Source organism: Astyanax mexicanus, chromosome 11 (genome assembly GCF_023375975.1).
Source record: "Astyanax mexicanus isolate ESR-SI-001 chromosome 11, AstMex3_surface, whole genome shotgun sequence".
NCBI lineage: Eukaryota > Metazoa > Chordata > Actinopteri > Characiformes > Acestrorhamphidae > Astyanax > Astyanax mexicanus.
In genome coordinates this window covers 21,859,037-21,879,732 of record NC_064418.1, presented here as the reverse complement: position 1 = coordinate 21,879,732, position 20,696 = coordinate 21,859,037, and the positions used below count along the sequence as shown (strand labels likewise).

The 20,696-nt window shown below is 39.7% G+C and overlaps 1 protein-coding gene across 2 annotated transcripts in view; it reads left to right on the top strand.

Moving 5' to 3' along the window:
• The first annotated feature begins 10,474 nt into the window (after positions 1-10,474).
• LOC103044907 (glycerol kinase) overlaps positions 10,475-20,696 on the top strand; it is a 364,431-nt gene continuing 354,209 nt past the window's right edge. The window contains exon 1 of one of the 2 annotated variants that reach the window (XM_049485389.1): positions 10,475-10,613. In XM_049485389.1, the coding sequence (XP_049341346.1) occupies positions 10,512-10,613 (102 nt within the window). In that variant the 5' untranslated portion in view covers positions 10,475-10,511. The remainder of the gene's footprint in view (positions 10,614-20,696) is intronic. The other variant, XM_049485390.1, reaches the window with a different exon arrangement.

Below are 20,696 nucleotides of genomic sequence, written 5' to 3'. Positions count from 1 at the left end.
GTTTCAATGCATATTTGACATTACGGAAATGCTCAAAAACTCTTGAAAATTGTCAGATTCCATAAGATCTAAAAAACACTTTACAAATATTGTGATAATTTTTTCATGTGTAGCTAGCGGACTCTACAGCGCCCCCTAATTCGTACGGTTAATAAATTAGCTTTGGATGTGTCAAAATTTGTCTAATTTTCTCAAATTTTGGTAGGAGCGTAGATACTATGACTTTGCACATATTTGCAATTGGTTTGTATTAGCTCCGCCCAACAGGAAGTCGGCCATTTTGAAATTTGTGTAATTTTTACAAATTTTTAACAAACTCATTTAAACTGCTCCTAAAGTCTTTGTCAGATTACCTCTAAATTAGCTGAGAATGAACATCAGACACAGTTGATGAAAATTGCCAAAGGAATAATTGATCGCTAAAACGTTGACGTAATGGCGGGCAATTGATTGACTAGAGACGCAACACTAAACCAAAGTGAAACCATGACACAGTCAGAACACAGATGATTAAAAATTCATGAAACTTGGCAAAAACACAAGAGACATCATTAGACACGTTTTCAGTATTGGTAGGACTGACTCCGCCCAACAGGAAGTCGGCCATTTTGAAATATCTGAATTTTACATACATTTGTTGTGTATATTGTCAAACTACTCCTAGAAATTTTCTTGAATTCTCTTGGTATTTGGTAAAAATAAACATTAAACATATCTGATGATAAATTGTGAAGGAATAGTCGATATCTCAAACGAGGATGAAATGGCAGATGGTTGAATTTGTGAGATGCCACATCAAAACAGGAGGTGAAAACCTAGGTAATGCCAGGTGTTTTGAGGAGGTTATAACGGAGAAAAACTCACAAAATTTGACCAGCCTGCTTATCTAAGGCTGTTGTTTGATGTAGAATTAGAATTTCAAATACATGTATTTTAACAGCGCCATAGCGCCACCTGTATTTTAAATGGATATTTCACATGTTTAACAGGATAGAAAACTCTTGAAAATTGGCACACTCAATAAGACCTTAAAATTACTTTTACCGGTTTCTCGGTTTGGCCCGGTACGATTTGCGCTGTTGTGCGAGGGCCCTACGTCCCCCTGTGACAGGGGGACAACTCGTTATTTTTAAACTCCGCGCCCATTTTTGAGGCCTTTCCAATACACGAAAACTCAAGCATTTTGGCATAGGCCTCAAAGTTGGCGAAAAATGTTAAATTCCATGGTTCACGGGCTTGGGTGTGGTTCAGGAGCTCTATAGCGCCCCCAAACGTCGACATTGGCCAAGATAAAGTTTGTCCAATGTGCACCAACTTTGGTATTCTCATTGACCTACTCATACATAACAAGAATCACTCGTTTTAATCGGACTCTGCCAAACAGGATGTCGGCCATTTTGGAAGGAAGTCGCAAAATAAAAAGTTTCCCGCTGGGTTTTGGGGGGGTTATGATGTTCGAAAACTCATAAAACTTCACAGGCATACTTGGCTTAGGCTGACATTTGAATTAAAATTGAAAACTCTTATATTCGTATTTCATCAGCTCTCTAGTGCCACCTTTTTTGTATGTCATCTATAGAATGCTCGAAAATTTTGACAATTGGCAGAGTCAGTAATGCTTTCAAATCATTTCGAAAAATTTAATCGTTTTTCGAATTAGTAGCTAGATGACTCTACAGCGCCCCCTATTTGGTTTAGGCTAATAAATTAGCTGTAGCTGTCTCAAAATTTCTCCAATGTTCTCGATTTTTGGTAGAAGCATAGATACTACGATGCCACACATAATACCCATTGGCAGGTATTAGCTCCGCCCAACAGGAACTCCTTCGAACTCCTCCTAGAGTCTTCGTCAGATTACCTCTAAATTGGGTCTGGATATGCTCCAGACATACTTGGTGCTAAATTGCGAAGGAATAGTCGATAGCTGAAACGATGATGTAATGGCGGGCAATTTATTTAATGGAGACGAAACTCTAAACCAAAAACAAACATGAGCACGGTCAGAACACAGCTGCTTGGAAATTCAAAAAACTTGGCAAAAACATAAAAGACATCATTGCACACATTTTCAGTGTTGATATGACTGACTTCGCCCAACAGGAATATGTGCATTTTACACACATTTTTTGCATACTTTGTCAAACTGCTCCTATGGAACTTGTCGAATACTGTTGATATTTGTCAGCAATAAACTACTAACACACCTTATGATAAATTGCGAAGGAATAGTCGATATCTTAAAGGTGGACGAAATTGCGTAAAGTTGAACTGCTTGAGATGCCCCATTAAAACAGGAAGTGAATACATCTTGGTGTTGGTAGGTGTTTGAGGAGGTTACAATGGATGAAAACTCACAAAGCTTTACAGGACTGCTTGACTTACGCTCTCCTTTGATCTGAAATTGAAATTTCATATATACATATTTCATTGGCTCAATCGTGCACATTTTTGAGGCCTTTCCAATACTCGAAAACTCAGGCATTTTGGCATAGGCCTCAAAGTTGGCGGACAATTTTAAATTCCATGGTTCACGGGCTTGGGTGTGGTTCAGGAGCTCTACAGCGCCCCCAACGTAGGCATTGGCCAAGATAAAGTTTGTCCAATGTGCACCAACTTTGGTATGCTCATTGACCTCCTCATACACAACAAGAATCACTTGTTTTAATCGGACTCCGCCAAACAGGAAGTTAGCCATTTTGGCAGGAAGTCTCAAAATAAAAAGTTTCCCGCTGGGTTTTGGGGGGGTTATGATGTTCGAAAAGGCATGAAACTTCACAGGCCTACTTGGCTTAGGCTGTTGTTTGACAAAAAAATTGGAATGTCGAATATTCATATTTCATCAGCTCTCTAGTGCCACCAATTTTGTATGTCGTCTATAGAATGCTCGAAAATTTTGAAAACTGGCAGACTCAATCAAGCCTTTAAATGATTTCGAAAAATGTAATCATTTTTCTAATGTGTAGCTAGATGACTCTACAAATTAGCTGTAGCTGTCTCAAAATTTCTCCAGTGTTCTTGATTTTTGGTACAACCATAGATAATATGATGCGGCACATATCACCAATTGGCTTGTATTAGCTCCGCCCAACAGGAAGTCGGCCATATTAAAAAAAAAAAAAATTTAACACATTTTTCAGGAACTCATTCGAACTTCTCCTACAGTCTTCTTCAGATTACATCTAAATTGGCTCTGGATAGTCAACCGACAAACGTGGTTATAAATTGCGAAGGAATAGTCGATAGCTGAAACAATGGCGGGCAATTGATTTAATGGATACTCAACACTAGACCAAATAAAAATAAAACACAGCTGCTTGGATATTCATGAAACTTTACAGAAACATAAAAGACATCATTAGACATGTTGTCAGCATTGGAATGATTGACTTCGCCCAATAGGAAGTCGACCATTTTGAAATATGTGCATTTTACACACATTTTTTGCATACTTTGTTGAACTCCTCCTAGGGAATTTGTTGAATACTCTTGATATTTGATAAATTGCGAAGGAATAGTCGATATCTTAACCAAGGACGAAATGGCGGACAGTTAAATTGCTTGAGATGCCCCATTAAAACAGGAAGTGTGTTGGTAGGTGTTTGAGGAGGTTAAAATGGATAAAAACTCACAAAACTTTACAGACCTGCTTGATTTACGCAGTCCTTTGATCTGAAATTGAAATTTCATATATACGTATTTCATTGGCTCTATAGCGCCACCTAGGTTTCAATGCATATTTAATATAACGGGAATGCTCTTGAAACTCTTGAAAATGGTCAGATTCCATGAGACCTAAAAACACTTTACAAATATTGTGATAATTTTTTCATGTGTAACTAGTGGACTCTACAGCGGCCCCTAATTTGTTCCGTTATTAAATTAGCTGTGGATGTGTCAAAATTTGCCTAATACTTTCAAATGTTGGTAGGAATGTACATACTGTGACTCTTCATATATTTGCAATTGGCTTGTATTAGCTCCGCCCAACAGGATATCGGCCAAATTGGAATTTGTAATATTTTTACACATTTTTAACAAACTCATTTAAACTGCTCCTAAAGTCTTTTTCAGATTGCCTCTAAATTAGCTGTGAATGTACATCATACATATTTGATTAAAATTGCCAAAGGATTAGTTGATCGCTAAAACGGAGATGTAATGGCGAGCAATTGATTTACTAGAGACGCAACACTAAACCAAAGTGAAACAATGACACAGTCAGAACACAGACGATTGAAAATTCCTGAAACTTGGCAAAAGCACAAAAGACATCAGCAGACACATTTTCAGTATTGGTAGGACTGACTCAGGAAGTCGGCCATTTTGAAATTTCTGCATTTTACACACATTTTTTGCGTATGTTGTCAAACTACTCCTAAATTTGTTGAATTCTCTTGGTATTTGGTAAAAATAAACATTGAACATATCTGATGATAAATTGTGAAGGAATGGTTGATATCTCAAACGAGCACAAAATGCAGATATTTGAAATAGAGCCACCTAGGTTTCAATGCATATTTTGCTAAAAAAAAAAATCTTAAAACATTGGCTGCTGCAATATAACTGCACATTTAATGAGAAATCACATATGGGTCCAAATTTCACCGGTTTCTCAGTTGGCCTGGTATAATTTGCGCTGTTATACGAGGGCCCTACTTCCCTCTGTGACAGGGGGACAAATCGTTATTGTTATTATTCCGGACACTTTCGCCCATTTTTGAGGCATTTCCGATACACGAAAACTCACATATTTTGGCACAGGCCTCAAACTCAGCGAAAATTTAAAAGTTCCATAGAGCATGGGCATGGGCGTGGTTCAGGAGCTCCATAGCGCCCCCAAAGGTATGCAGTGGCCGGGATGAAGTTTGTCCAATGTGCACCAACTTTGGTACGCTCATTGACCTCTTCATAAAGAACAAGGATCACTAGGTTTTATTTGACTCCGCCCAACAGGAAGTCGGCCATTTTGACAGGAAGTCGCAAAATAAAATAAAAAATTCTTAATACATTGGCTGCTGCAATATAACTGCACATTTTATGAGAATAAACATTGAACATATCTGATGATAAATTGTGAAGGAATAGTCGATATCTCAAACGAGGAGGAAATGGCAGACAGTTGAATTTGTGAGATGCCACATCAAAACAGGAGGTTGACACCTAGGTAATGCTAGGTGTTTTGAGGAAGTTATAACGGAGAAAAGCTCACAAAATTGGACCGGCCTGCTTATCTGAGGCTGTTGTTTGATCTAGAATTATAATTTCAAATACATATGCTATAGCGCCACCTGTAGTTTAAATGGATATTTCACATGTTTAACAGGATAGAAAGCTCTTGAAAATTGGCACACTCAACAAGACCTCAAAATTACATTCACCGGTTTCTCGGTTTGGCCCGGTATGATTTGTGCTGTTAGCCGAGGGCCCTACGTCCCCCTGTAACAGGGGGACAACTCGTTTTTAATTGTTTTCTGTTCTGCATTACTTTATTTACTGTCCACTGTTTACATCTCTACAAATTTGACCTGCTAAATGAAATTATTATATAACCGCGTACTTGCACTTACTCTGGGGTGCATTTTCCGTGCAACGATGGAGCTTAGCCTTTAACTAACGCGGTACGATGCATTGTTAAACTAACTAACATCTGAAGTACTGTCATATTGGGGAGGGAATACAGTCACTCGCAGATACAGATAAAATGCATGTTTATTACAGGCTTGGATGGTACAGGGGTAGTCGTAAACAGAAACAGTAGAGCACCGGAAAACAGTAGCCACGTAGACAAGACCATACCATAAACGGGAGACAGTCCAGAGTTCATACACGAGAAAGCAAGCATTAGAGATAATCCAAAAATTGAAAACGTTAAACAGTCCAGGTCAAACACAGAAAATCCACAATCAGAGGTACAGGCAGAAAATGGCGTGAAGAAAACAAAAAGCAAGGTCACACGAGAAAAACTATATACAGAGATAATAACGCTTTGTAAAGTGGAAAAACCAAACAATACGCGGCCCAGGTGTGTGCGTGGAGTGTCCTTATATACTGTAGGTTATCAGTATTCGGGGCTTTCTGAAGGAAGCAGGTGAGGTGTCACGTGATCGGGTGTGTGTGTGACCTCAGCGGGTGGTGCGTTCTGGGTAGTGTAGTTGTCTAACTGAAAACCTCCCTTAGAGCTGTGTGTGGGAGAAACAGAAGCGCCTACAGTTCGAAGCCCAGTCACGTTTTAATTCTCTGTTTTATCATAATGGCAAATAATGTTCTCATTTTAAAAATATCTATTAAGGTAGCCTACATATTGTCCCATCTTAATTCTTTATGGCGCACCCTAAACAAAAACCCTGAGATGAAGCAGCAGTTTATCTTCTTCATGGAAAAACTGTTTGAAAACAAGCATGCAGAGAAAGCACTAGCTGTCCATGAGAAAAAACGAGTGCTGTTACTTGCCTATTTTCGGGGTGTACCACCCCCAGAAACCGGGACAGATACAAGTCGTGTTTGACTCAAGCGCCCAACACCATGGCACCTACTGATACCTTCACCTTCAAGGTAGCTATCACTGACAAGCCTTACACCCGTTGTGGGGTGCTGTCTGTAGTGAGCAGTGTCTTTGACCCCTTGGGACTGGCAGCACCAGTGATAATTAGAGGTAGATTGTTGTTGCAAGAGCTGTCCAGTGGAGTTCAGGACTGGGACACTCTTCTTCCTGGAGAGGACATATGCAATTGGGAATTGTGGAAAGCATCACTACAAGAGCTGAGCACTCTCTATGTACCCCGCTGCTTTATACCCATGTCACTTTCAAGATCTGTGTACACAGAGCTATGCATCTTTTCTGATGCTTCAAACTGGGCCATAGGGGCAGTAGCTTATTTACGAGCAGTATTTGAAGAAGGTCATTGTGAAGTTGGATTTGTGCTTGGAAAAGCAAAACTAGCACCACGACCAGAGCCTACTATACCCCGCCTTGAGTTGTGTGGAGCTGTTCTGGCAGTCGAGATGGCAGAGCTCATTCTGGATGAACTGGACTACAAGCTAGATGCTGTAAAATTCTACAGTGACAGCAGGGTGGTCCTTGGGTACATCTGTAATGACTCAAAACGCTTCTTCGTGTATGTACATAATCGTGTGCATCGCATACGTCAGACAACCTCGCCTGAGCAATGGCACTATGTGCCCTCAGAACAGAACCCAGCTGACCTGGCCACCAGGTCTGTGTGTGCATCGCAGCTCATAGATACTATCTGGTTCAAGGGACCTTACTTTCTTCACAATGCTCCAGAACCTAAAGTCTATGAGCCCTTCAAACTTATAGACCCTGAAATAGGGTTGGGCGATATGGGCAAAAAAAAATATCTCTATATTTTTTGGGATTTTTGCGATAACGATATTTTGATGATATTTTCCAAAAAATACAAAATTATTCTAAAAAAAGTATTCAATTGAACATGTAAGGTTCAAAATATGGTAAAAAACAGGAAATTTTTTAGGCGCTTTTCAGATTTTCTATTTCTATTTTTTATTTTTAGATCCATACAATGATATATTTATGTGGATGAAGTGTTTTAGTAGCTCTATATTCTGCTATTAGAAGTTTTAAAATCACCATGTAAAATTATAAACTGCTCCCTAGATATGATAGAGATCTGAACCTGGGATGGTCCTTTCGCAATGACGATTCTTCGCTGTCAGAGGGCCGGCAAAGCAACTCAGGTCAGACAGGGGCACTAACTTCATTGCAGCCAGTATGGAACTTGGCATGGGACATCCTGAGAAAAGGCAGACTGGCATCTTGGTGTATCTCCATAGTAATGGTTGCACATGGGTGTTTAATCCGCCACATGCGTCCCACATGGGAGGAGTGTGGGAGCGCCTGATTGGTGTAACACGCCGAATCTTAGACTCCATGCTTCTGCAAAACAAGCACACTTGTCTGACACACGAGGTACTCTGTACGCTGATGGCAGAAGTATCAGCAATAATCAACGCAAGGTCGCTGGTCCCTATCTCATCAGATCCTTCTTCACCTACCCCGCTGTCTCCCGCCATGCTCTTGACCCAAAAACCTGGCCTGCCTGCTCCACCAGGAGACTTCACTGGAAAAGATCTCCTAAAATGCCAATGGAGACAAGCTGGAGAAATGAATACATTTGCACACTCCAGTCAAGACGCAAGTGGAATAGAATGCACCACAATCTGCAACCTGGAGATATTGTGCTGTTAAAAGACAACCAGGCACCTAGGAACAAACAGCCAATGGGTCTGATCACATCAACCTTTCTAAGTAGCGATGGGAAGGTTCGCAAAGTTGAAGTTAGGACATCGTCTCAAGGCACCCAAAAGGTTTACCTACGACCCATCTCGGATGTAATTATGCTGTTAGAAAAGGACTGAAAAACAAGGGGAAATGAGGTTCTTATGTAGTGGCATTAGTATGCCAGGAGGGGAGTGTTCTGCCCTCTGATTTTGGACAGTAAAAAGAGAGACTGAAATTCATTAGTAGTTCTAACTAATTCATAAGCACTCTCCAACTATAGCAGTTTTTTTGTATTTAGTTTATTGAGGAATCTTATTTTGACATACAGGCACATGTTGTGTATTATGGGATGGGAGGAACTAGGGTAAACAAAGTCACTGCACAGAGCAGAAGCTAATGTGAGATTCCTCTTGTTTGCATGTTTCTCATGCCCTCGAAAGCAACAGTCGTAAGTTAAATCTTTTTTTTTTACTAAAATCCAGACCTGATGTTGCTCAGTGTTATTTATTATTGGGAGTTTGCCAACTAACTGTGTTACAGGCATTTAGTTATGTTTTCACTTATATTCACTTATGAAATATATCTGGTCCATGTCCTTTTTGTAAAAGCTCATGATACTTAGGTTATCAACAGTCATTTTGCAGAAATTGTGCACCCTTCAATTTCAATTTTAAATCTATTAAAAAAAAAAAAAAAAAATATATATATATATATATATATATATATATATATATATATATATATATATATATATATATATATATATATAAATGCCAAAAAAGAAAAAGATTTCACGTAAATATCTAGAAAATGGTTTTACTTAGGCTGTATTATAAGAATCACATGTGTAGGAATTTTCACAACATTTCAGTGTCAAAAAAGATAGACCTATTAGATTCTGATAATCTAATTGTAGTTTGTAAAAGGGTCACAGGTGGTTATTTTAGATTTCTTGTAAACCTGTCTTAAAATGTAAGAAATTCTGAACCTCGGTTGGGTTGGTGGGCGGCTCGAAGCGGGTGGCGGAAAATTTCCCTTATTATTAAGTCCAAAACTTGACAGGTATGATTTAAGTACTGCATTAGATTATTTTCCCTGGGCACACATGGCTAAAAGTGATGTGAGTCAATAAATGTAATAAACACAAACATTAAACACAATAATTAGGTACATGATTAAAACACTTGACATCTTAAATCCTCGTGCAGCAAAATTAATGTGATTTATCAGCTTTCTGAATTCTACCGTCCATTGTCTGCACTTTGTGTCACTGATGATGCAATCACCAGGAACTAAGCTTCTAAGGACAGGTCTAGAGCTATCTATGGCCTGTGTTTCTTACATAAATAAATAAATAAAGTGTGTGGAGTATACCTTTCTTCTTCTTGTTGATTACGGATTGTTGTACATAAATGCTTGGGCTTGGAGTATGTACATGCTGGACAGATACTTTTATATACACCATATTTGTGCTGGAAACAGGTGGAATCTGGCCTCTGCCTTTAACCCATCCATCCAGTGAACACACAGTACACTCAGAAGACACACACAGTGATTTTGTGAGAACACATGAATCCACAACCTTTTTGTTGATATCTGTTATATGCTGTTAATGTTTTATAATATCCTTTTGTATATTACCTCTTGTTCTCTTAAGCATATTGAGATATGAGTGGGCTATGTGTCTTATTGCCCTGCCCTAGTTTGGTGTGAATTTGGGTTTCATACAACAATTGTTGTGATGTAGTTAATTTTGTTTAATACCCTTAGCAACCAAACAATGTTCAGTGTGTTATTAAAGGGTAAAATATCAGCAGTTCTGTTGTGTTTTTTCTGGATTTGTTTTACCTCATTTAATCAGTAAATCAGTCATCATCAGATATTTCAGGATCTGCGTCCAGCTTGCAAACAGTTTGGACAGATACTCTGAGAACCTGTTTACATCTGAACCAGTTTATTGTGCAGAACTTGTAAAAACGGCAGTTGGTCTGGTGTATAGAATCTCCTGTACATATCTTTCGGAGAGACGAGGTCTCGGACTTTACCCGCTGATGGTCGTTAACCGAAGCCCCGCCCTCTGGCGTTTGGACATATGCCCAGTCTGTGGCCGGAGGGTCCGATGTCCCCCTGGTGATTGGACAGTGCCTGGCCGGTGGGCGGATCAGCCGGTGGGCGGATCAGCAACGCATCGCGCGTGTCGCGGGCGATATAAAGATCGCGGGCGGCCGGGTCCACCACCAGCACCCGCAGAATGGCACTGCCGAACCGGAACCTCACCCCGACCACGACCCCGACCCTGACCGACCCGCTGGTCGGGGCTATTGATCAGGGAACGAGCTCCACGAGATTTCTGGTGAGAGTGGATTTGTTAATATTACTGTTCAGGCTTTCAGGGTCTTATTCGATTTTACCCGGATACACTTAAATTAACAGATCTTAGCATTTAAAGTGTATCAGGAGCGTGTTAAAGCGGCAAAACAGCGGTATAATAAAGCTCCACAGACTCTGAACACTAATGACCCCAGAGAACAGAGCCGCTCTACAACCCCCAAGACTGCCAAACTCAGCAGCTTCTGCCAGAACTCTGTGTCTCCTGCCAGAACTCTGTGTTCATCTGGCTGTTATGTCATAACAATACTTTTGATTAACTGAGAATAGGCTTTCTTTATTGATGGTTTAGTGTGATATGGGTAATCAAACCTGGAAAAGTAAGTTGAGAATTTCGAATACTAAACTGCAGAAATAAACCAATCAGCCTTTATTTAAACACCGAATATGCTGATGGGGACCTTATTTATAATGTAGCCGAGCATTCTACACACAGAGAAGAAATCACATTTAAATTTAAGATTTCAGAAGTACAGCAGGAATATAAAAAACAAGATCATAAATGTATTTTATAATTTTTTCATAAAAATGAAATAACAAATGATAATAGCTTAAAACAGAGGTAGTATTTAAATATAAAGTAATATTTAAATATTAAGAACAAATGATAATATTATTAAATTACTTAATTGTAAAAAAACAAATATTGTAATAACAATATAAGAGATGCAGAGGTTGGCAGAGCCGTCAAAAATACTTGTTTAATTACTGGCTGTAGTAAAAGTTCTGCTGTTTATAGATTAAAGCAGTGACATGGGCAGTGGCAGTGTAAAAACAACTAAAAGGAGTAACAAGTTAAAACAACTGAGGTTACGGCCTTTAACTTGCTCTTATACCATTAAAAAAACAAATCAATCATAATCATCAGTGTGGCCTTTTTAAAAGTTTGGACACCCTGCATAGGGGTGGATTAACGCACAAGCTACCCTAGGCTGCAGCCTTGGGGCCCATGCAATGATTAGGGCACATGTTTTTTTTTATTCATTCATTTTTTTGTGTGAGTGTGCTGCTCGTAGTCGCTCGTTAAACCCAGCACATTAAACTATTCTAATAAAAAAAAACATCAAAACTACCCCAAGTTATGTTTATAAAATAAAACATGACTTTAATTATGATTAATCACAGAATATTGTAATTAATACAATTCTAAACAAATATATTTAAGTGCTTGATGTAATAAATATAAATATCATTATTATTGTTATTATTATTATTATTATTATTAGTAGTAGTAGTAGTAGTAGTAGTAATATTATTATTATTTGTGTGTGTGTGTGTGTGTGTGTGTGCAGAAATGTTTGGGATGGGCTGACATTCAAAGTGTAGCCTAGGGGCTGTGATCACCTAATCATTGACTGTTATCATTTCTTTATAATGCTACTAAAAGCAGTGAAGTAAACTGAAGAGTTCTTCATGTACTTGCTTAATGCCTCAGTTTTTACTGGTTATTGGAGCTGTGTTATTTACTGAAATTGTTGTTGACCTTTCACCTGGCTTGGATGTCAACAGACCAGTACACATGTACAGACAACTGGTGGGTCAAAGTACAGATTTACTGGTTTACACTTCAACCTGTATACAGCACAAGTTTACTAATGGCTAGGGACCAGCAGGCTTACGCTCCACTGAGCTTGCTGTGACTATTTTTCACAGAGCTATGGGGTGATTTCCATAGAAGTCCTCCGTCTTGGGGTTATCATGATACATTATAATAATACTGTATTGTGTCATCTTATCATTAAGGTCAAATCCTGGGAGATGGTGGTGTGCTTTTGGCTTGGTTCCTAAAACTTTATCTTTTCTCGATTATCTTACTTTAGGTGCACTTTGTTACGTAGGACCCTATGATGTCTGCAATGCGGAATACATTGGCGGATTTACGTAAATGGAAACAGAACAGAAGCAGAATTTAGATATAAACAACAATACGCAGACACATAGATACATTTACCAGTTTTGAATGCTGGTGCTGCTGTTCTTACCTTCATAACTAGAGAGCAGAGTAATGTACAGACGTCATACACATATCATATCAAACGACAGGACATACCATATCTAACCAGCACAATAACATCATTCTTTTATCCAAAAACAATGATTAATGCATCTTGATACACAGTTACAATCCTAACTAACTGCTGAGTTATAGCCATAATCCACATAAATCAAACCACTTTTTAAAGATTTTTTTAGGGCTGGTATATTTTATTAACACAGAGCAACATATTTCAGCTATTAATGTAAAAGGTGTCTTAGACTGTAGTAAAGTTCATGAGAAAAATTACCTCTGGCATGTGTAACCGTCTTTAAGATGAATAAATCTACTTTAAACTATAATAAATTGGTGAAGTGTTGTAAGAGATAAACAGTATTTACTGCATCTGTTACTGACTGAGATTCATCACAGGGAGCTTTTAAGTCTATGCAGTGAGTCATTCATTCATTTGCTCCTCAGATAAAATTCAACTAAATTGTACAGTTTAAAATATGTTGATTAAGAATTTGTTTTATGGGTGGTGTGATAAGGTAGTACTCTAAATCAAATAAAATCTAATTTATTTGTATTTTTACAACTGATGTGCCAAAGCAGCTTTAGAGAAATGTGATCACAGGACAGAGAGTAGGGCAAAACAATGAACATACAACACAGAACCTCCAATGAGCAACAAAGAAAAAAACTCCCTCAGAGCTGGAGGAGAAAGAAACCTTGAGAGGAACCAAGGCTCACATACAGGTCCTTCTCAAAAAATAAGCATATTGTGATAAAGTTCATAATGAAATGATAAATATTAAACTTTCATATATTTAAGATTCATTGCACATCAACTGATATATTTTAGGTCTTTTATTGTTTTAATACTAATGATTTTGGCATACAGCTCATGAAAACCCAAAATTCCTATCTCACAAAATTAGCATATCATGAAAAGGTTCTCTAAATGAGCTATTAACCTAATCGTCTGAATCAACAAATTAACTCTAAACACCTGAAAAAGATTCCTGAGGCTTTTAAAAACTCCCAACCTGGTTCATTACTCAAAACCGCAATCATGGGTAAGACTGCCGACCTGACTGCTGTCAAATCAAATCAAATCAAATTTATTTGTATAGCGCTTTTTACAACTGGTGTTGGCACAAAGCAGCTTTACAGAAACATGATTACAGGACAAAGAATCAGGCAAAACATTAAACATAGAATATACATAATACAGAACCCCCAGTGAGCGCGGAGGCAAGGAAAAACTCCCTCAGAGCTGCAGGAGGAGGAAGAAACCTTGGGAGGACCAAGACTCACATTAAAGGGGGGACCATCCTACCACTGGTCAAATGGCTTTTAAATTAAAATTTAAAAAGTCTTTCATACATCCACATAGGTTTTATATATTCAGGTGTATAGCAGCTCCACTAATGGCTTATAGAGTAAGATGGATGATGAGCAGCTGATCTGTGGTGGTGGATGGAGAAGAGCTGACTTCAGAAACTTCCAGTCTGGCCAGACAGAGGACATGAGAGCCTGGGGGTCCAACATCCCTCGGTATCGGGTCAGACAGGTGGGCAGTCAGTAACTCGGAGGAAGGCAGAGAGATGGAATTAGTTTTGACTGGATTTATGTAAAAAAGAGAATATAAAACATTATCAGAGTGTGGCAAATGACTCCGGCAGATCTAAATAAAACAGCCTAACTAAAGGCAGAGAGCCAGAAGGTAACATAGACATGAAGGCTCCCTGAAACACTGGCATCCACCCACTCCACCGTCCACAAACCTGAGTGACCGTGTGCAGTGGGAGAACAGCAGCACCAGCATCTCAGTTTACCACAATTTCCTCTGTCCATGAACCCCTGGATCTGCAGCCTTATCTAAAGGCAGAAACATTAATTACCAAAAGCTAAACTAAACAAGTAAGTTTTCAGTCAAGGATTAAAGATTGAGACTGTGTCTGAGTCTCGAACATATTCGGGGAGATTATTCCAGAGTTGAGGCGCTTTATAAGAGAAAGCTCTTCCTCCTGCAGAGCTCCTCTGAATTTTAGGAACTACTAATAAACCAGCACCCTGAGATCTAAGTAATCGCGGTGGTTCATAACAGGAGATGAGGTCTTGTAAATACTCAGGAGCGAGCCCGTGTAGGGCTTTATACGTTAACAGGAGAATTTTATAGTCTATGCGGAATTTGACTGGAAGCCAGTGCAGTGCTGATAGTACTGGACTAATAGGGTCAAATTTTCTCGTTTTAGTAAGGACCCTGGCTGCAGCATTTTGAACTAGCTGAAGTTTATTTAAGTTACTGCCGGAACATCCAGACAGTAGCGCATTACAATAATCTAGCCTTGAGGTAATGAAGGCATGTACTAATTTTTCTGCGTCATGCAGTGATAGGGCATTTCTTAGCTTGGCAATATTACGGAGGTGTAGAAAAGCTGTTCTAGTAACATTAGATATGTGTTTATCGAATGCTAGATCTGAATCTATGATAACTCCAAGGTTTTTAGCTGCTGAACCAGGGGTGGCTGAGAAGTCAGCCAGATTTAGCATTAAGTCTGATAATTTATTTCTAGCAGCTTTGGGGCCTAATAGGAGAACTTCTGTTTTATCACTATTTAATAGGAGGAAGTTGTGCGACATCCATGATTTTACATCTTCTACACAATCCTCGATTTTCTTTAATCTCACTCTGTCATCAGGTTTGGCTGATATGAAGAGCTGCGTGTCATCCGCATAACAATGAAAATTCACATCATGGTTTCTAATAACTTTGCCCAGTGGGAGCATATGTAATGTAAATAATAACGGTCCTAATATAGAGCCTTGTGGAATTCCATATCTTACCTTGGTATAACTGGAAGACATATCATTTAACCTCACAAACTGATAGCGATCGGTTAAGTACGATTTAAACCATGCTAAGGCAGTTCCGGTTACACCGATCATGTTCTCTAGTCTTTCTAAAAGGATAGTATGATCTATTGTATCAAAGGCTGCGCTCAGATCGATAAGTACGAGTAGGGAAGCACAGCCTTGGTCGGCAGCTGTAAGTAGATCGTTTGTTATTCTAACTAAAGCTGTCTCAGTGCTATGATAAGGCCTAAATCCAGATTGAAATTTTTCATAGATCTGGTTTCTTTGCAGGTAAGAGCAAAGTTGTTGGGCCACAGCTTTTTCTAAAATCTTAGAAATAAAGGGTAAGTTTGAAATAGGTCTATAGTTAGACAGTACACTAGGATCAAGATTTGGTTTCTTGATCAGAGGTTTAATTACAGCTGTTTTAAAGGCTTTGGGTACATGGCCCAGGGTGAGCGATGAGTTTACTATCATTAACAGAGGTTTAATTATATCTGGCAGCACCTGTTTTAGTAATTTTGTGGGAACAGCATCAAGTGTGCAGGTTGTGCTGTTTGAAGATGAGATAATTTTCTCTAGTTCTAGCTGTGGAAGTGGGTTAAAGACTTCCAACCTAACTTCAATAACAGGGTTTTGTTCTAGATCAGCCAGACCAGATGACAGAGAGGATGTAATATTTATCTGTTTAATTTTTGTTTTCAATTTTACTATTGAAGAAGTCCATAAAATCGTTGCTGGTGTGAATGGCTGGAATCTGACGTTCAGTACCTGCCTGGTTTTTAGTTAATTTGGAAATAACACTAAAGAGAACCCTAGGATTATTTTTATTTATCTCGATCTGTGAGGTCAGATACGCTGAGCGGGCTTTATTTAGTTATTTTCTATATTTAACAAGACTGTCTTTCCACGCAGAGTGAAACACTTCCAGTTTAGTTGATCGATATTTACGCTCTAAATTTCGTACTAACTGCTTTAAGGTACAAGTTTGATCATTGTAAAATGGTGCGAGCTTTTTCTGTCTCTCTATTTTGTGTTTAAGGGGTGCTACAACATTTAAGGTAGAGCGAAAGGTATTTTCTAAACCTTCGGTTAGTTTGTCTAGTTCTACTGGGTCTATAGGAGAATATATTAGAGTTGATAAGTCTGGAAGCTTATCTGTAAATTGTTGGGCTGTAAAAGGCGTAATTGAACGTTTTACAGAGTAGCTAGGGGATGTACATATATTATGACTGAGATGTAATTTAAATGAAATAAGGTAATGATCTGAAATTGTGGAGGTTTGAGAACGAATATTCGGGTTATCTATGCTAACACCCAGGGTCAAAACTAAATCCAGAGTATGATTACAGTAACGAGTAGGTCCTGTTATATTTTGAATAATACCAACTGAGTCTAAAATTGATGTGAATGCCTTTTTTAATGGATCATCCAATTTTTCGAAATGAATGTTGAAGTCTCCAACTATAATCACTTTATCATTACTTACTGCTAAGTCTGTGACAAAATCACTAAATTCTTTTAAAAATTCTAAATAGGGCCCTGGTGGTCTGTAGATATTAATGAAGGAAACTGCATTCTTTTTTGTAACTGGATTAATTATACTGGTGTAAAGAAGCTCAAGAAGTAAAATTTTCATAGTGTTTCTGATTGCTAACTAAGGTACTTTGGAAAAATATGCAGACCCCACCTCCTCTACCGGACAATCTCGGATTGTGTATATAATTGTAGCCTGCAGAGTTTGGCTTCATTTAATGCTACATATTCATTTGGCCTAATCCAGGTTTCTGTCAGACACAGAACATCGAATTTCTGATCAGTTATCATTTCATTCACTAGAACTGCTTTTGAATTTAGAGATCTAATATTAAGTAAACCAATCTTTAGGCTTGAAATGTTAGTGCTACAGTCTGGATATGATTGTTTAATATAAGTTAAGTTATTTAGATTTCCTGTTTTAGTTTTTTGATGTTTTTGTTTGACTCGGGGGACAGACACAGTCTGAATACATTGGTTTCTAGTTAGAGTTCATAGAAACTTTGATGTAAACCGTCGTGGAGAGTGAGCAACAAGTCCGAGGCAGGTGGCATAAACTGGATGATGGGCAGCTGATCTGTGGTGTGTGATGGATGGGGAAGTCTGTCCAGAAGGCCATCATTGACACCCTCAAGCAAGAGGGTAAGACACAGAAAGAAATTTCTGAACGAATAGGCTGTTCCCAGAGTGCTGTATCAAGGCACCTCAGTGGGAAGTCTGTGGGAAGGAAAAAGTGTGGCAGAAAACGCTGCAAAACGAGAAAAGGTGACCGGACCCTGAGGAAGATTGTGGAGAAGGGCCGATTCCAGACCTTGGGGGACCTGCGGAAGCAGTGGACTGAGTCTGGAGTAGAAACATCCAGAGCCACCGTGCACAGGCGTGTGCAGGAAATGGGCTACATATGCCGCATTCCCCAGGTCAAGACACTTTTGAACCAGAAACAGCAGCAGAAGCACCTGACCTGGTCTGAAGTCCAGCGTCAAGTACCCACAGTCAGTGATGGTCTGGGGTGCCATGTCAGCTGCTGGTGTTGATCCACTGTGTTTTATTAAGGGCAGGGTCAATGCAGCTATCTATCAGGAGATTTTGGAGCAATTCATGCTTCCATCTGCTGAAAAGCTTTATGGAGATGAAGATTTCATTTTTCAGCACGACCTGGCACCTGCTCACAGTACCAAAACCAGTACCAAAACAGTACCAAAATTGTTTACTGACCATGTTATTACTGTGCTCAATTGGCCTGCCAACTCTCCTTACCTGAATCCCATAGAAAATCTGTGGGATATTGTGAAGAGAAAGTTGAGAGACACAAGACCCAACACTCTGGATGAGCTTATGGCCGCTATCGAAGCATCCTGGGCCTCCATAACACCTCAGCAGTGCCACAGGCTGATTGCCTCCATGCCACGCCGCATTGAAGCAGTCAATTCTGCAAAAGGATTCCCAACCAAGCATTGAATGCATAACTAAACATAATTTTTTGAAGGTTCACTTTTTTTGTATGTAAAACACTTTTCTTTTATTGGTTGGATGAAATATGCTATTTTTTTTAGATAAATAAATAAAAGGCTTGAACTACTTCAGTTGTGTGTAATGAATCTAAAATATATGAAAGTCTAATGTTCATCAGTACATTACAGAAAATAATGAACTTTATCACAATATGCTAATTCTTTTACAAGGACCTGTATAAGGTGGGGCATCCTTTCACTGGTCAGACATTTTTAAGGCTTTATACAGCCACACAGGTCTAATATATTCAGGTAAGCAGTGGAAGCTGTTAGAAAATTCTAGTTAGAGTTCATAGAAACTTTGATGTAAACCGTCGTGGAGAGTGAGCAACAAGTCCGAGGCAGGTGGCATAAACTGGATGATGGGCAGCTGATCTGTGGTGTGTGATGGATGGGGAAGGCTGACTTCCAGGGGCCTGAGGGTCCAACATCCATCGGTTTTGGGTCAGAAAGGTGGGCAGTCAGTAACTTGGAGGAAGGCAGAGAGATGGAATTAGTATTAACTGGATTTATGAAAAAAAGAGAATAAAAAATATTATCAGTGTGGCTAATGACTCCTGCAGATCTGAATAAAACAGTCAAACTAAAGGAAGTGAGTCAGAAGGTGAATCCCAGCGGCTCTGCGGCAGCAGCTCCAGCTTTCCAGACACCAACTCCCGCCGCCTCTGCCCTGGAAAGAGCTGCAGCAGTGTCAGCTCTCCAGACACCAATTCCCGTCGCTTCTGCTCTAGAGAGAGCTGCAGCAGCGCCAGCTCTCCAGACTCTGGCCGTTTCTCAATCTGCGTTCTTGTCTGTACTTGTGTTCTTGTGGACTCGTGAAATGTCATCAGTCACAGCCCAAGTACTGTTCCAATTCAGAAGATCACAGTTAGCCAAGTACACTAATACCCGGATGTGTTCTTGCTCCTCCCACTTTATCGAGGATGCATGGAAGGTGACTTGTGTGGACTTCTTACAGCCCGATAACCCAGAATGCACCTCGCAGCAGTATCAGCGTAATGCAGGAGGAGAAGGTACGCACCGGTTTTCAAAACAGTACTGCTGTGTGCTAAAATAATGTTTTAAGTTATTTTTAGGTGAGAATGTAGGGGTTTAGACTTTAGACATGTGGATTATTTGTTAAGAAAGTGGCTGGGTGAAAATGTGCTCCTATGTTTTCAGAACAACGCTTTCCACTCCTCTAAGAGGGGGACGTCATCAAATACACAGCTGTTCCAAATACACAACCACCTTCCCGCTTCCTCCCGTCCTCTGGAGTCCACACTCGCGATCCGAACTTCCCAAGTCCATTCTTCACAAGTACGGGAGTACAGACTTGTGTACTTGTATATTGAGAAACGGCCACAGACTCAGAACTCACCCCCAGAACTGTGCCTATGCTGGCCCCACAGAGTTTTGCCAGTCCTGGGCACCCATCTGTGTTTTTGGTCCCATGTCTATCCCTGTTTTGGTTCCTGTCCCGGTCTACGTCCCTGTACCTGTCTCTGTTCCAGTCTCTGTCACTGTGTTTGTTTCAGTCCCGGTTAATGTTTTCATCACTGTCCCCTTGCCCAGTAATGTCCAATCAGGCAAAACATTAAACATAGAAAATACAGAATACAGAACCCCCAGTGAGCGCGGAGGCAAGGAGAAACTCCCTCCGAGCTGCAGGAGGAGGAAGAAACCTTGGGAGGACCAAGACTCACATTTAAGGGGGGACCATCCTACCACTGGTCAAACGGTGTTTAAAATGAAAATTTAAAAAGTCTTTTATACATCCATATAGGTTGTGTATATTCAGGAGTATAGCAGCGCCACTAATGATTGACTAATGACTAATGATTGGATGTAATCTGTAGTGGAGAGTAAGATGGATGATGAGCAGCTGATCTGTGGTGGGTGATGGATGGAGAAGAGCTGACTTCAGAAACTTCCATCAGTCTGGCCGGAGAGGAGACGCGAGAGCCCGAGGGTCCAACATCGATACCATCGGTATTGGGACAGACAGGTGGGCAGTCAGAAACTCGGAGGAAGGCAGAGAGATGGAATTAGTTTTACTGGATTTATGTAAAACAGAGAATATAAAACAGTATCAGAGTGTGGCTAATGACTCCGGCAGATCTGAATAAAACAACCTAACTAAAGGGAGAGAGCCAGAAGGTAACATAGACACAGAGGCTCCCTG